The sequence below is a fragment of the Phyllostomus hastatus genome, unplaced genomic scaffold (genome assembly GCF_019186645.2).
Source record: "Phyllostomus hastatus isolate PE091 unplaced genomic scaffold, TTU_PhHast_1.1 phas_scaffold_78, whole genome shotgun sequence".
Lineage (NCBI taxonomy): Eukaryota > Metazoa > Chordata > Mammalia > Chiroptera > Phyllostomidae > Phyllostomus > Phyllostomus hastatus.
The window spans coordinates 15,372,640-15,388,719 of NW_025334041.1; the positions used below are offsets into that span (position 1 = coordinate 15,372,640).

Sequence of the window (16,080 nt, forward strand, 5' to 3'; positions counted from 1 at the left end):
CCAGAACACAAACACAAGCCGTGTGTGCCCGTGGAAACGTGTGGGCTTCACACGGACGCCCAATGAGTGTGCACTTGTGTGTGCCTGTGTCTGCGTGTGTCTGTGGGGGTCATTTTGATTAAATATTCACTGTGGAATTTTTTTTAGGTTAGACCAATTTTAAACATGGAATAGATAAGATTTATGAATGACACTAACTTATATTTTTAGACTTTGCAAGGTGTTTTTATAAGTATTATTTACATTAGCCTTTGTAACCACCTGACAGAGTGGGTTTGTTACCTGGTTTTACAGATGGGAAATCAGGCTCAAAGACGTGAATGGTATCTAAGGTCACAGAGCTAACAGATCAGTAAGTGTGGACCCAACCTGGGTGTTTTGACTTGGGGTTCAATGTTCTAACTGCGCTACAACTTTACTCAGTTTATAAAGGATGATGAAGTTGCAGTTTGGTGGCTGGCAGTAAGAAAGGTACTCCAGGAATAACCTGTATAACCTTTACAAGATTTGGCTGTTGCATGGTGAAGTCACCACGTGGGGGAAAGTTGGTGAAAACTCTCCCCACACGTCTGGGCCATGGTTGGTTCCCCAGGTCCAGGCAGCTGCCCTGGAGCTCACTGGGGACGGGCTAACACAGACAGATTAACAGGCACCTCATTGGGTTGGATTAAGTCTCGTCTAATCTCAACAAGCTAGAAATATAAGTATTTACACAGGGCAGAACATAGGGGCTCAGAGAGGCTGAGTAATCTGAGGCCACATAACTTAGAAAGCAGGCAGATCTGGATTTGAACTCAGGCCCTTCTGATTCCAAAGCTTGGGTCTCTTCGTTCTCCCCCACCCCCCAGCTCCCAACCTCGGTGGAAGTCACCAGTTCTGTGTCAGGATAAAAGTGGTATCAGCTCCAGGAAGACAGCTGGGAAGTGGGCAAGTAAGAAAGCTTCCTAAGCCTGCGCATATTTTTCTTCCCCTTTCTTATTGTCAGGAATCTTTTTCTGACTATGCCCTATAATAGTAGTTCTCAAGTTTTTTGGCCTTAGGCCCTCTTTACCTTCTGAAATGATTGAGGATCCCAAAGAGCTTTTGTTTTGTGGGTTATATCTATGGATACTATGTTAAAATTTAAAACAGACTTAAAAATATTTATTAATTTAAGAATAAATCAATTATATGTTAATATAAGTAATGGTTTATAAAATATAATTGTTTTCCAAAACAAAACAAAATTTAGTGAGAAGAGCGCATGACTTACATTCTTCTTAATTTCTTTACTGTCTGGTTTTAGAGAAGCGGCTGGCTTCTCTTATCTGTTCCTGCATTCTGTCTGTTGCAACAGCACAGGTCTGCAGCCTCTAAGAAACACCAGGGGGTGAGGTCTGTCCAGAAGGTATCCAGCCATGTAACATGAAAAATAGAGACATTCATGGAAGAAGACACAAGAAACATTGTACATGGGACAGTGACGCTTCAGTCCCCTTCAAAGTAGGCACCTTGGGACCTCACACAGTTCTCCCAGTCACCATCCGCTGCCCAGTTGTATTTTTCTGAATCTCATTGATGGCCTGAAATCTCTTTCCTTTAAAAGGTGATTTTAGTTTTGGGACAAGCCGGAAGTTGCAGGGTGCCACATCTGGGCTATAGGGGTGCTGAGTCACCTGGGTGATTTGATGTTTCACCAAAAATCTCTGCCTGAGACATGATGCATGAGCGGGTGCCTTGTCATGAAGCTGCCAATCACCGGTTGCCCATAGCCGCAGTCTTCTGAATCATCAGAATAGTTTCCATAGAGGAATGTTTAAGCTTAACACAAAATTTGATGTAGATTTATTACTTTACTTGCTAAGTCATTCTGAATGTGACAGCCACACAGGACACATGCTCACTCAGTGGCGTCTACGGCCCCAGCTGACTAGTACAGTGAAGTCGTCATTGTTCACACATGCACATTCCAGTCCACTCTCCTTGGCTGCCAGGATACATTGATGTCACACAAACCATTCTCATTATATTAGCAAAGGCTGGACTTTTTTTTTTAAGATTTTATTTATTTATTTTTCGAGTGGGAAGGGAGGGAGATAGAGAGAGAGAGAAACATCAATGTGCGGTTGCTGGGGGTTATAGCCTGCAACCCAGGCATGTACCCTGGCTCGGAATCGAACCTGCGACACTTTGGTTCCCAGCCTGCGCTCAATCCACTGAGCTACGCCAGCCAGGGCTAAGGCTGGACTTTTTCCATACAGACTTCATATTCTCATGGGAGAATAAGAACAAAAAAGGCAAATAACATTTTAGCATTAGGTAGTAAATAGTTTTAACCTTGCAGAATCCCTGAAAGGGCCTTGAGGATGCCCAGCAGTCTCTATACCACACCTTGGAAACTGCTGCCCTTATACTCACTTCCTCATGGACTACGGCCAGTGAAATAAGTGAATCTTTGTGTTGGAAGAAACATTACTGATCACTGAGTTCAGTCATGTGTATGATGAAACAAAATCCCATGAAGTCCAGTCTCAGCTCCCCATTTTGCAAGGACAAGGACTCTCTTCTGTTCAAAAGATTTTCAGTGGATAGAAGAACCTTTAGGTTGAGAAGAAACTTTTTTCCCCTATGCTTTCCCAATTTGGTCTTAATGCTCTATAGGATAAGTGCCATTCCTCTTCCACGTATTCAAAATATTTGAAAACAGCTCCCTGGTTGCCCCTCAAGCGCTGTCATCTTCTCCAAGCTAAAGACCTTCTTTGTGTTGAAGAACTTGGGAAACCTTCCTACTTCAGTGTTCTCTAACTCCAAATCTATGTCTTCTTTCCAACATCTTCAAGAACCAATTTGAGTCCACACGATGTTGCCAGAACGCTCTAAGGCAGATTTTCAAATCCCTTCGTCTGTGCTTGGCTTGGGCTAGTGTTTAACATTCACAAACAGGAGGAAACATTTTCTTAAAGGTCTCTCTTCTGGTTGAATGATCTCCAACACCCTTCTCCAAGGCATGGTTTCTCCTGCCCCTTCCCTCCCCCTGCTACAGAAAGGCAGTGCTGTAGGTGCAGTGTGTTAACGTTTGCAAACAGCTTTACAAACACCAGCTCACTTAATTAGCACAGAAACTGTGCACAGAATACGGTGGTGCAAATAGTTTAATGAAAACACAGAAGAAGTTTCCATTAACCTGATTTTATGGATCAGCATCTTAATACTTCATGCCTGCGATTCTATAACCTGCTTTGCTGGCTACCCAGCTCCCAGTGTCTCCATATTCCACATTATTCTACATTCTGATGCTAACTAAAATCATCTTCCTTCCCTGCTGATGTGAACACGCCACCATCTGGAGTCCATTTATAGCCTCCCATCATCCTTGGGATAAAGTGTTTTCCTGTGACCTTCGAGACTATGCAGCTGCTGAGACCTCTCTCCTGCTTTCATCGACAAGGATGTCAGTGTTTAGCTGCTAATTACAATTTTGTTCATTCATTTGTTCATTCATCCAGCATTCACTCATGCATGCATTTATTAACTTAGCATCTACTAGGCTCCAGGCCCTAGCACACACTAGGCTCTGCTTTGGAGGAGAATACAAAGACAAATCATATCTGCCTTCAAGGGATTTATAAACTCACATGGGTCTGACGTGCAAACATTTAATTCAAATATAAGACAGACTGCGATCCGTGAGATGGTAAAAGTAGATTTGCAATTGTAGGTAAGCCCTTAGGTTTCCCCAATGGGGAGAACAGAGAAGGGTTCTAGGAGGAGGTGCTGTTTAATCTGTGTGAAGAGGAGTAGATTCCCATGTGCAGAGCAGGGAGGATGGGACAGTACTGGCTTGGCTTTCTAGCTTGCTGTCTGTCAAGTTAGTTCTCTTATTGCACATTTGACCGTAGAGATTTTTTTCTCCCAAAAGTGTCCCAAATACTCCAGGACCTGGTAATCTTGCACACCTGACTTAAAAAATTTTTTTTTTCTGGGAGATGAACAGTAAATAGCATATAAAAAGGCATGAGCAGACAGATTTTATTTCAAGATTATGAGTGTAATGGCTAGAAGACACATTTATGAGGAATGACATCCATCCTTATCAGCCCCTGTCTGGCTGGAGCCACCAATGCAAATAGTGTAGAGAAAATGTGTCATCCCCAAGGGGAATATTTGCATGACATGTCGTATGTGGTATGCTACAGAAATAATAGCACAGTATCACACAGGTTTGTCATGAACAGTTGGATGGCGGATAGTTCTATTTAGGATTCTTGAAAATGAAAATAAAATGAGTAAGGCTTAACATTTTTAGGCTTGAAATCTGTTTCATTACTTTGCTATATTTCTCCCAACTGCATATTCATTCCATGAGAAAACATAAAAATAGGGTTAGTAGCAAGTACACAGTTAGATCTGGCATTCTCAGCGGAGGCTGTGTGGGCAGTATCGGGTTTCTGTCTGCCTTGTGATCTCCCCCTGCTCAACCTTAGTCCCTGGGAAGGTCACATTCAATCCATTTTGATCACTACATACTGAAGGCTTGGGCAGGGAAACACAAATGTATTTAGGTTTCTTATTTTTGAGAGCCAGTAAAGCAATGCAAAACATCTCGAATGGGGGATAAATGAAACACAGGAGACGTTGGGAAGGGATGGGCTGCAAGGAGGACTCATCAAGGTCCTAATGGCCATGGTGTCCGGAGATGCATTAGCATGGCGTGCACTTTGTACATTCAGCAGGAGACAAGCAGGTGCTCAGGGAGGGGAGAAGCACAAGGGGATCCCAGCTAGTAGATTCTTTCCTTGGGATTCATGGGAATCATGAGGCCACAAAATTAAAGGAGGAAAATCCATGAGTCAGTACTCCCAAGTCCATACAATGGAACAGAAAGTCACTTGCTACGTGTTCTCCGAGGCCCACCCCAGGAAGGAGTAGACTGCTCCTTCCCCACCCCCCGAGCACCGCAGTCTGGTTTCGCCCTTTATGGTCATATTTTTGGGCACTGATGTGTCTGCCTCTCTAGTCCTTTCTCTTGAGCTCCAGCCACTCTTCCTGGGTGGATTTTCACTTGGGCGCCCTCTAATTTGGTGAGTTTGACTGCTGTGTAAAATCAAAATTTCAAAACCAGCTCCCCCTACTTCCACGACACCTCTGAATCTGGACTATTTTTTAAATCCTCACCTAAGGATATATTTATTGATTTTAGAGACAGAGGAAGAGGGGAGGAGAGAGAGAAAGAAAGAGAGAGAGACATCAATATGACAGAGAACAATCAGTTACCTCCCATACACACCCCATCTTGGGATTGAACCCACCACCTCGGTCTGTGCCTGGACAGGGAATGGCACCCGCAAACTTCTGGTGGATAGGATGACGCTCCAACCACCTGAGCGACCAGCCAGGGCAGTCTGGAACCATTTTTTAAAATATAATTTTAAAGATAGGTGACATATTGACATGTTTTTAAAAAAACAAAAAAGATATACATAGAAAATTTCCCATCTTTCCTTTCTCCGTGTAGCCAATTCCAGCTACTTGCAAGGAACTTCAAGTTCCTTTACCCAAATACAAATACGAATATAAATTTCCTTCCTTTTTATTCACAGGGGATGATTTTCTTCACGCTTTTCTGAACCATGTGTTCTATTGTTGCATAACAAATACTTCTAAACTTAGTGGCTTGAAACAACTTATTTTTCTCTCGCATAGTTTGGCGAGTTGACTGGGCTCTGCTAGTTGTTAGTTCTTGCTTTGAGTTCTCGCCCATGGTTGCAGTCTGATGTCGGTTAGCACAGGAGTTACGTGAAGTCTCGGCTGGACTGGGTGTCCCAACTTGGCCTACAAACGGCCAGCAGTTGATGCTGGCTGTTGGATGGAAGCTCAGCTGCCAGAACATGTTTGCCCAAACTTTCCATGTATCTGGGGCCTCTCCCAGAAAGGAAGGTGGGTTCCAAGTGGGAGCCTCTGACAACTGAGCATTCCAGGAGAGCAGGAAGTAGAAGCTACCAGGACAATTCATGACGACTTACAGCACTGGCACTGTTACCTCTGCTGTCTTTCATCGGCCAAGGTAGTCACAGGGTCTGCCCAGGTTTACAGGGATGGGGAAATAAACCCTGTCTCTTCACAGGGGAGTGGCAAGATCATATTGGAGAAGACCTAGGGGAGAGGAACACTGTGCTGGTCATCTTTGCAACACCACCTGAAGTACTTCTCTATTCCTCCTCACACGTGTTGGAAGTCCAAGGAACTTTCATTCAAAAAGTCTAACATCTAACACCCCCACCTCCCCCATTGCCACTGACTCCACTAATTCAGACCCTCATCTCTTTGTAGCCGGTTAATTGTCAGAGTTATCTTCCTGGTCTCCAATTTCCCTTCACTGCAAATAGCCAATAAAACTTGTGTTTTCTTACATAGGTATTTCCATAAACTTTAGCTTTGATGATGTCATTCTCCTAAGTGAAATATGGGTCAAGTACCACAGTGGTTTTGTTTGATCTGTGTGGTGTTGGCATATATAGTATTTACATTTTAAAAAACTCTCAACGTTGCAAAATCCAGATTAGGCCCCTTTTGAAAAACTGGGTTCTCAGCTGTGCAAATTCAGTTACTCCACTGATACGTTCTAGATGCCGAACAAAAGGGGAAAAAACTGGTCCCTGTGCAGCTTAGACTGGAGTGCGGAGAAGCAGACAATAGACAAATGAATAAGTAAAATGTATAGAATTACATGTTTACTTACACAGAATAGATAAGCTATATTGCATGGCAATAAGCTCTGTGGAGGGCCGGGAAGGGGACAGAAAAAGTGGTGGATGGGCCGGGCTATAATTTTAAATCATGTGGCCATAGAAGGCCTCACTGAAATGAGGCATTTCAGTTAAAAATTTTGAAGAGAAAGGAATTTCTAGAAATTTGCTTTCCAATAGAGTAGCCTGTCCACATGTAGCTATCTGCAGTGATAGAAATTCAAATTTAATTAACTTGAATACTCCATTTTTTAGGCACATGAGCCACACTTTAAGTGCTCAATGTGACTAGTGGCTACAAAGCAGATATAGACCATTTCCACCATTGCAAAAAGTTCTATTGGGCAGCATTGCAGAGAAAGAGTATTTCAGGCAGAGGGTACAGCAAGTGCAAAGGTCCTGGGGTGGGATATTGATTGACTTCGCTAAAAACTGGCATGGCTCTTCTGTTTACACATCCCTACTACTCCCTGTTATCTGCCTGATACTGTGGCTGGATAGCAATTTTCATTTATTACTTCATTTATCATTCAAGCCAACTTTCCAAAGGTCCTTATCGATCAATGCCATAGAGTCTATAGGATGAAGTCTGAACTCCCTGTGAGAAGTCGTGTGAAAGGCGGTCAGGACCAAGAATCTGGACTAGGAGACAGAACATGTGTGCGCAGGTTTGGAGCAGAGTAGGTTTAGGATGTGATTCAAAGGCACCATCAAGAATGAAACGGCACAAACACCTGCCCCTCAGAGCGAACATCGGCCGGAGGTGTCCTGGAAGGCCTCTGCTGGGCCAGCACAACTGGCCCTTCAGCTGGTGTTTCAGAGGAAAGTCTGGGCTACAGGGGGACATTCTGGGTCTCATGGTAATGCCTGATTTCTAACCAGAGCTGAAGCATTTCAACATTATATAAACCGGTAAGTCTTGCATGGTATGTACCAGTGGGATTCAGCCTTGAATAAATAAACGCGGTTGGTATTTTGAAACTGTAATGGACTGTCGAGTTCCTTGTGGAGCGCTTCCCACACGGCTTAAGGTGACGGGATGTAAGGCCTTCTGCAGTGTCACCAGCGTGTTCCGGTATTTCCTCCTGCTCCCTCATTACAGTTCTGTCCCTCTCTCCCGCCAGTAAGTGTGACACACGCAGTGCCCACTGGTTCTGTGTGATACCCCCTTGGCCTTGCTCGCACGATTTTCCTCTTTCCTTGGAGGACTCTGCCCCCTCCTTTCTCCCTGGTGGGACCTTCCCCACTCAGCTTTAAGGCACCGTCTACACTGGCCTCATTGGTTTCCTTGGCCCATCCCAGGCCAGAAGCATGTCTCGCTCCTGCGGCTCAGAATCCTCATTATCCACACTCACTTGGCCATTACCAAGAGTACACGGCAATTCCTCTCTTTTTCTATGTGTTTATTTTCTCCTGGGCCAACTCCTAAGTTCCTGGCAGTCAAAGGTCACAAGTCACTCTTCCTCTTTCCTCACGTGGCCACATTTCCATATATATTCCCCCAGTGAGGGACTGAGGGTACACGGCAAACCAAGTCAGGGCCCTGACCTTCTGTAATCCTTATTTGTCCATTTTCTTTTCTTTTCTTTTTTAAAATGTAAGCTTATGAAATTCTTACCAGTCTTAGGCAAAGATGGGGGCCTCAGCATCCTACTGAGGAGGAGTGAAAGCCCTAGCTGGCTCTCACTGAGGATGTGGGAGGTGAAGATTCACAGCCACCCGTGTTTTAAGGCCCTGCTGGCCCCCCTTGCTCTCAGCGCTCCACTATTCCTCGCTTCTGGAGTCGTGTGAACAATGATTCACACCCTGCTGGCCTTTACAGTTTACCAAGCACATTCATCACGCGCATCGGGCTTTCAGAGAAGGTCAGGTTCCAACACGTTAGCAGAGAGATTCACCTTCGGGTCACCAGACTTGCACCGATTTTGCTAAACACCTAGCATAACCAACACAAGTTTTCTCCCCTTGTCCTTTCCCGATGAGTGCACCAAAGACGGGGCAGCCGAACGGTGGTGATGGAGGGGGAGCAATTCTGTCTCAGGGTGGTGTTTGACTTATAGCAGAACACAGCCTATTTTGAAGTTCTTTGGCAAAAACCGTTTCCAGAAACAGCTATTGTGATTTGGGGCTAGGCTGTGCCAAAAGCAGGGAGGGGTTACGGGGAGGGAAAGTCTGAGAATTCCCAGTTCACCCGGTCGAAGTCCAATTCAACCCTGGCTGTTAAGAAAAGGGAGTGAAGTGGGACTTTTCAGCCTAAAGGGAATTGGAGTTGGGGGTGGGCAGTCAAGTGGGTTTGCTGAAGGATTCTGGGAACCCCGCACCTACGGAGGAGACGGTGCCCAAGGTGTCCTACCCTCTCCTTCCCGGGTTCCAGGAGAGGCTGAGGGGGGACAGGTCCGCAGGCGGAGGTGAGCCGCGGAAGAGGGCGGGGCGGGGCGGGGCCCGGCGCACCTGGGCGGGGAGGGGGCGGTGCGCAGGGCTGATCCCAGCAGGGGCCCCGGCGCGCGCCCCTGGGCAGCGCTGGCAGCGCGCCCCGCGCCCGAGCCGCAGTCGCGCCCTCTCGCTGCCTGGCGAAGCGCAGAGGCAAGCGCCGGGGAAAGAAGCTGCCCGCGCCGCCGTCAGGGCGTCGGGATGGCCGTGGGCTCGGTCAAGATGCAGCCGCCGTGCGAGAGCCCGGCCCTGCGCCGCAGCCCCAGCGCCCGCGAGTGCGAGCAGCCCCCCGCGTCCCTGCGGCCGCGGCTGAAGGACCTGCCGGCGCTGCTGCGGAGCGGGCTCACGCTGCGGAGGAAGCGGAGCGTCGCCGGGGGCCGGGTGAGTGCCGGCCGGGTCCGGCGCGAGTGGGCTCGGGCGGCGCGCACGTGGAGCCCGCGCCCATCCTAGGGGGCCGCTGAGGAGGGCGTCAGGAAGTTGGGGAGGTGGAGGAAGGGGCACCCCTTTGCGGGACTGGGCAGAAGAGGGTCGGGGGACGGCGGAGTCGTACGTTTCCACACCCCACACACCCATGAGCGACAGTTTCCCCTCCCCCCACCCCCAGATGCACCTGATTTAACCCAAGGGCACCTGGCCTCCGGCAGCCGGACCGTTGGGCATCGCCGGAAAAAAGGCAGTTTGCCGGTCCCCAGAGGGGCAGCTGCAGGTGCCCGGTACCTAACAGTCGGCCAGCCCCGTCCCGCCAGCACGCTTCAGGGCCCGTGAGTGGGATCCACGGGTGTGCAGGAGGCAGGGGACGCGTGCGCTCGTTTCGGACGCCCGGTTGCAAGCTCTGGGCATCGGGAGTGGCTCTGGACGCCGCCGCCGACGAGGGGAGACCCCGGAGTGGGAAGTTACTGGGCCAGCTTTTTTAGCTCCTGGGTTCCGGAGTCTCCAGCACTTACTGCTCGATGACGCCCCCCCCCCCCCATCTTAGATCGTAATGCTTCCTGATGGTGTGTTTAAATACGGTGTTTGGGTGAAGGGGTGCCCCTCGTCAGGTGCCAGGAGCATCTGATGGCCTGGGCAGGTCGGACGTGTTTTGTGTGTCAGAGGAACGGACGGCCTGCTGGGCTCCCGCATCCCTCACGAGCCCCTCCGAAGGCCCCAGGCCACCTGGCTGACTTCTCAGGTTTCCCCGCTCACCAGGGCTTCAGGGCATTTTTGGTGGTTTCCACTCAGTTAAAAAAAAATGTGTCATTATTAATCAGGTTTTACTAAGAAGCTGCAACACGGTAGGTGTGTGTGTGGGAGGGGGGTGCTGGCTATAATTTAAAAAAATGAAGTCTTTGTTGTCCGCCTTTAAAAGAGGACTTCACCAGGGGACTTTTAGCTCTTTCAAAGATAGGATTGTGCAATCGTGAGAGTTAGGGAGAAACACTCATTTTGGTGCGGCTTCCTGTGGGTAGGGAAGGGTCTGAACTGCTGTAGGTCTTGGCCTCGCTAGGCTGCGTGGTTGCTTTCTTAGGCATTATCTTTCCCACGTTGGGGTGGCTGTGTATGATCTGCCCCAGGGGAATGTTCTGAGGATTACGTTGGTGTTTCGGTTCATGGCCCGGGGATTTTAGGAATTGCCCCCCAGTGACCTTAACGTGTGGCAGACAGGGTCGCCTGCGAAGAATGCGAGGAAGCATGTCCCAAAGATGTGATAACAAAACATACGCAAGAAGCAGAGTTGTAGACTTTGCGGGAATGTAGAGGAAAGTAGGTCAGCGCGTGCTCCTGTTATCCCTGACAGTTACTTTTTCAAGGCACAGAATCCTGAGGACCCGGCCGTCAGTCCGGGAGGGGAATGGCTGGGGGCTCCTGTGCAAACAGATCCGTGGTGGTCATCCATCTGTAGGCAGCCCTGTGTCTCGCTGCCTGGGGTGATGTTGTGTGCCTTGCCAATGTACAAATTTACCCTTATCTTCTTAATTCTTCTGAATGTGGTTACTTCAGATACGTATACTTTATTCACCCTCCTTCCGTGCTAACACTGGGTTCTCTTTGGGACATTCCAGACGCAGTTCACAGGGGCATGGAGCGTTCCTTACTGGGGGAGATTGTCCGTTTTTTCCAGTGTTGGAAACCCATATTGTACAGTTCAACTTCCCTTCCCCTGCTTTGGCTTTGGAACCACTTTTGTGATTTTGGAATCTTCCAAAGCAAAGAGGTGGGGATTTGAAAGCAAGAAAAAGAAGAAAAAATAGGTGAAATATGTGCCTATATTAGTCCGCTCAGGCTGCCATAACAAAATACCGTCGACCGGATGGATTAAGCAACAGAAGTTTATTTCTCACGGTTCTGGATGCTGGGAAGTCCAAGATCGAGGTGCCGGCTGATTTGGTTTCTGGCGGGAGCGCTCTTCCTGGCTTGTGGACAGCCGCCTTCTCCCGTGTCCTCCCTCACACGGCCGTTCCTCCTGCACACGGAGGGAGCTACTCTCTCTCTTCCTCTTCTTATAAACCCGCTAATCCCATCACAGAGCCCCCACCCCCTGCCTTGACCTAGTCTACCCCTAAATATCCCCCCGCCCCCGCAGGGCTCATCTCAAAATACCACCACACTGGGGTTTAGCTCTTCACCGTACAGATGTTGAGGAGACATGTTCAGTCCATAATAGAAGCATTTTGGAGACATAGACATAGCAAACCAGTTGGTGACTTGGGAGCAGCGGGGATCTTCCGGTTAGTCCCTTGGTTAGGGCAGTGATGTTAATGCAGATGACTCACGGCTAGATCCTTCTGTGGACCTTTCGTTTTGTATCTCCCGGGCTGCACCTCCAGGCCACGGCCGAGGGATTATACGGACAAGTTAACACAGAGTCATTACCACTGGTTTAAAAAAAAACAACATTGTGCATTACACAAACTGGTAAGAGCATTGGCAGTTTCTGTATTGACCAGGATCTGGTTGAGGAACCCTGGTGGCTCCGGTCCATGCTGCCTTGGGCTCCCACAAATCCACGCGGTCTGATGGCCCGTGTCATCAAATAAGCTCCTTGTGAGCCCTGTCGCCCCACGCGATGCCTTGTAGGTGATCTCTTACTGGGACAGATTAAGCTGGCATTTGGTTAACACTGCAGAACTCCGGGGCTCCGTGGTTCAGTCACTTCTAATCACAATGAATTCGAGTGTACACTGGTTAAGGCGCTTTGCAGCTCCTTAGGCTAAGTGGGGAATGACTGAATTTGCTGTGAAAGGATCCGAGCTACCTCCTAAAAGTCAGTGGTAAGATAAGGCACAGCTCGAATTCCCACCAAAACCCTTTCTTCGTTTTTTTAGAACTTTGTGCTGTGGAGGTTATGAGAGATGAGTGTAATAAGCACCCAGACCTCAACAGGTACTAATATTTGCCAGTCTTGTTTTACTTATCTCCTCCTTCCCCACTTTTTTTTTTTCCCTGTGGAAGCTGCTGTATTTTAAGGTAAAATCTTAAACATCATGTCATCTCTCTCATAAATGTTTCAGTTTATATCTCCGAGAGGGACTTTTTTTTCTTTAAAGAAACAAGTTCGCCCTGGCCGGTAGCTCAGCTGGTTAAGAGTGCCGTCCTGATAAGCCAAGGTTGCAGGCTCGATGGGCCTGGTCAGGGCACAGACAGGAATCAACCAGTGAGCACGTGGATGGGGGAAGAACAAGTCCATCAACCCACCGTCCCTCCCTCCCGCCTGCCCTTCCTCTGTCTCTAAAATCAATAAAAATTTAAAAAAGAAAACAACTTCTATGCCTTTTTTATACCTAAAAATGTTAACAGTACTTTAATATCATTCCCAAATTCAGATTTTGTCAAGGATATCCTTTCACTTACGGTTTGTTGGAATCAGGAACTAAGTAAGGTTCACATGTTGCATTTGGTCATTCGGTTTTTAAATCTATTTTATTAGTTGTCTCCTCATCCCCCGCCTCTTTTTTCATGCCATTGACTTGATGGAGGGAATGGGTCATGTGTCCAGTAGCAGGTCCCACTTTCCGGGCTGATTTCTTACCACGGTGTCGTTTCATTTGTTGCTCTGTTCTCCATGTTTCCTACCATCTGGAAGTTAGGTGTAGAGGCTTGATTAGATTCGAGTTCAAAGACAAGCGTCCTTCGCAGGCAGTGCTGTGTGAAATCCGTTGCATCGCCTCCCAAGACACGTGATGTCTGGATGGCTCTTTCTGAGATGTTAAGACTGATTAGTGGGTTCCGGTAGAGTCAACTCACCTTTCTACCTTTCGCCTAATGATTTCAGCATCATAGAAGCACAGCAGCCATAGTGTCATGGTTACAGCCTAGATCCATGGCATCAGGGGTTGTAAAGGGGTGGTGTTCTGAATCTGTGATTCCTTTTTTAAAAAAATGCTTAGCCCTGGTCGGCTGGCTCAGTGGCTCAGTTGGTTGGAGCATTGTCCCATACACCACGAAGGCTGTATACGGTGGGCAGCTGATCGATGTGCCTCTCTCTTACATCAATGTTTCTCTCTCTCTCTCCCTTCCCCTCTTTCTGTAATCAATAAAAAACATATCCTCAGGTGAGGATTAAAAGATGTTTATACTTCTTGCTGAGGTATAGTTGACATACAACATTATATTGGTTTCAGGTGTACAACATAATTAGTCAGCATCTGTATTACTGTGAAAATGATCGCCACAGTAAGCCTGGTTAACATCTGTCACTATACGTAGTTGCAGAATTTCTTTTTCTTGTAGTGAGAACTTTTAAGATTTATTCTCTTAGCAACTTTCAGATATGCAACAAAGTATTATTAACAATAGTTGACACACTGACGCATCACATCCTCAGGTTTTTTATAACTAGAAGTATGTACCTTATTTTTATAACTAGAAGTGTGTACCTTTTGACTCCCCTCATCCATTTTGCCCACCTCTTGCACCAACAGTTTGTTCTCTGTATCTATCAGCTTGTTTTTTTTGTCGTTTTTTTAGATTCCCCATAGAAGTGAATCATACCTACTGTATTTGTCTTTTTCTCTCTCTGACTTATTTCACTTAGCATGATGCCTCCAACCATGTTATTACAAATGGCAAGATTTCATTCTTTTAAGTGGCTAATATTCTATTGTGTATATACCACATTTTCTTTTTTCTTCTTTTTTTAAATCCTCACCTGAGGACATGTTCATTGATTTAAGAGAGGGAGAGAGAGAGAGAGGGAGAAACATTGATGTGAGGGAGAAACATCAATTGGTTGATTCACCCCAACTGGGGATTGAACCCACAACCTAGGTATGTGCTCTGACTCGGGATTGAACCCACATCTTTTGGTGTACAGGATGATGCTCCAACAGAGCCACCCTGCCAGGACCTGCATTTTCTTTATGCGTTCATCCACTGATGGACATTAGTGTGTTTCCATATCTTGGCTATTGTAAATGATGCTGCAATGAACTGGGAGTGTACATATCTTTTCAAACTAGTATTTTTTGTTTCCTCTTTGCCTTGGCTGGTGTGGGTCAGTGGTTGAATGCCAGCTTGTGAATAAAAGGGTCTCAGGTTCGATCCTCAGTCAGGCACATGCCTGGGTTGTGGGCCAGGTCCCCAGTAGGGGGAGCACCAGAGGAAACCACACATTGATGTTTCTCTCCCTCTCTTTCTTCTCCCTTCCCCTCTCTAAAAAATAAATACATAAAATCTAAATAAATAAATAAAATAAAGAACTTACCCTCATGGATTATTTGGGTCTCCTGAAATTTAGATTGTGTAGGAAAGACAGGGGAAAGGCTTAATTTTTCCTTTTATCAACTTTCTGAGTAATGGTTTGTGCTCTGACAAGCTCCCACAGTAGTCAACAAGATCCTCTTTTTAAAGTAGCATCAAGAACTTGTGGAACTTAGTGTATTTGTTTTCGTCCACTGCAGGCAACATTCTTTCTGATGCTCAGCTTGTCCTTGTCTCCTGGGTAGTTTTTCGAGGCCCCCGTGGTCTCTGATACATTCCTGCTTTCCAGTACGAGAGAGTCAAAGCTTATCTTCTCTATTCTGGCTTCAGATCCAAGGCAGCCATTTTCCAGGGAACACTGATTTGTTTGTTTGTTTGCTTTGCTTTTTACTGAAAACAATTTATCTCCTCCAGTTTTTTGCCTCTCAGGTGGTTACATTTTTTTTACCTTGGTCTTAAGCCTTCCATCTTGTTTTGTTTTGTTTTTTTTCTTTTTAAATCCTTCTCACCAGGCTGTTTCTAAGACTGTCGTTTTCTCCCTCTAGTGAAGCAGCTGGTGATGACTATTCTCTCCTTGCACGCGCACTGGCAGAGCGCGGGCGCTGGCTTACCCCGGGCTCTGGCTGCCCGGCTGTCTTCTCAGTGCTCCGTCCCCTTCTTCAGCTCCCGGGAGTCCGTTTCATTTCCAGATGCCAGGGGGATTCACCAGTGCACCCGGGCACCCACCAGAGCCCTCCAGTGGTTCTCGGCCTTGGACTGTCCGCTCCTCCCCTGGCCCCTCTAGCACCCCCCACTCAGGCAGGGTCCCCGAGGCACAGCGGGTAAAGCTGGAGAAACGGGAGCAACAGCTGCTGGCTCCGTGGGTGGGATTCTCTCATTGTTGTGCGTGGTCACTGCCCAGGTGGTTCCTTCTGCAAGGGGAACAAGGTAGCCCATTGCCTTTGCCCAAGGTGGAGTGCATTCATTGTGACTAATGCCCTCCTCTGCCGGAAATAAGACTGTTGACTGAGAAACACATACTGCTCCGAGTGACCCCAGCAGGCCCCACTGACAGTCCTTTTACGCACATATCTTACAGGCAAAACATGTAGTTTGTTCTTTGTATTTAAATGAAAACCAGTGGCTAACATGTCATGACACTTAATGAGGTGCTATGTGTGTTCTCATATGAATAAAGTGTGTTGAATCCTCACATCAGGCCTATGAGTTTGGTGCTATTATTCGCACCCTCAGTTGAGGAAAGGGA

At 47.2% G+C, this 16,080-nt stretch overlaps 1 protein-coding gene across 1 annotated transcript in view; it reads left to right on the top strand.

Annotated features, from left to right (window-relative positions):
* Positions 1-9,234: 9,234 nt before the first annotated feature.
* The window catches only part of RAPGEF5 (Rap guanine nucleotide exchange factor 5), a 222,077-nt gene continuing 215,231 nt past the window's right edge, over positions 9,235-16,080 (top strand). Inside the window, exon 1 of the mRNA XM_045827622.1 lies at positions 9,235-9,536. Within this exon, the coding sequence (XP_045683578.1) occupies positions 9,357-9,536 (180 nt within the window). The 5' untranslated portion in view covers positions 9,235-9,356. The remainder of the gene's footprint in view (positions 9,537-16,080) is intronic.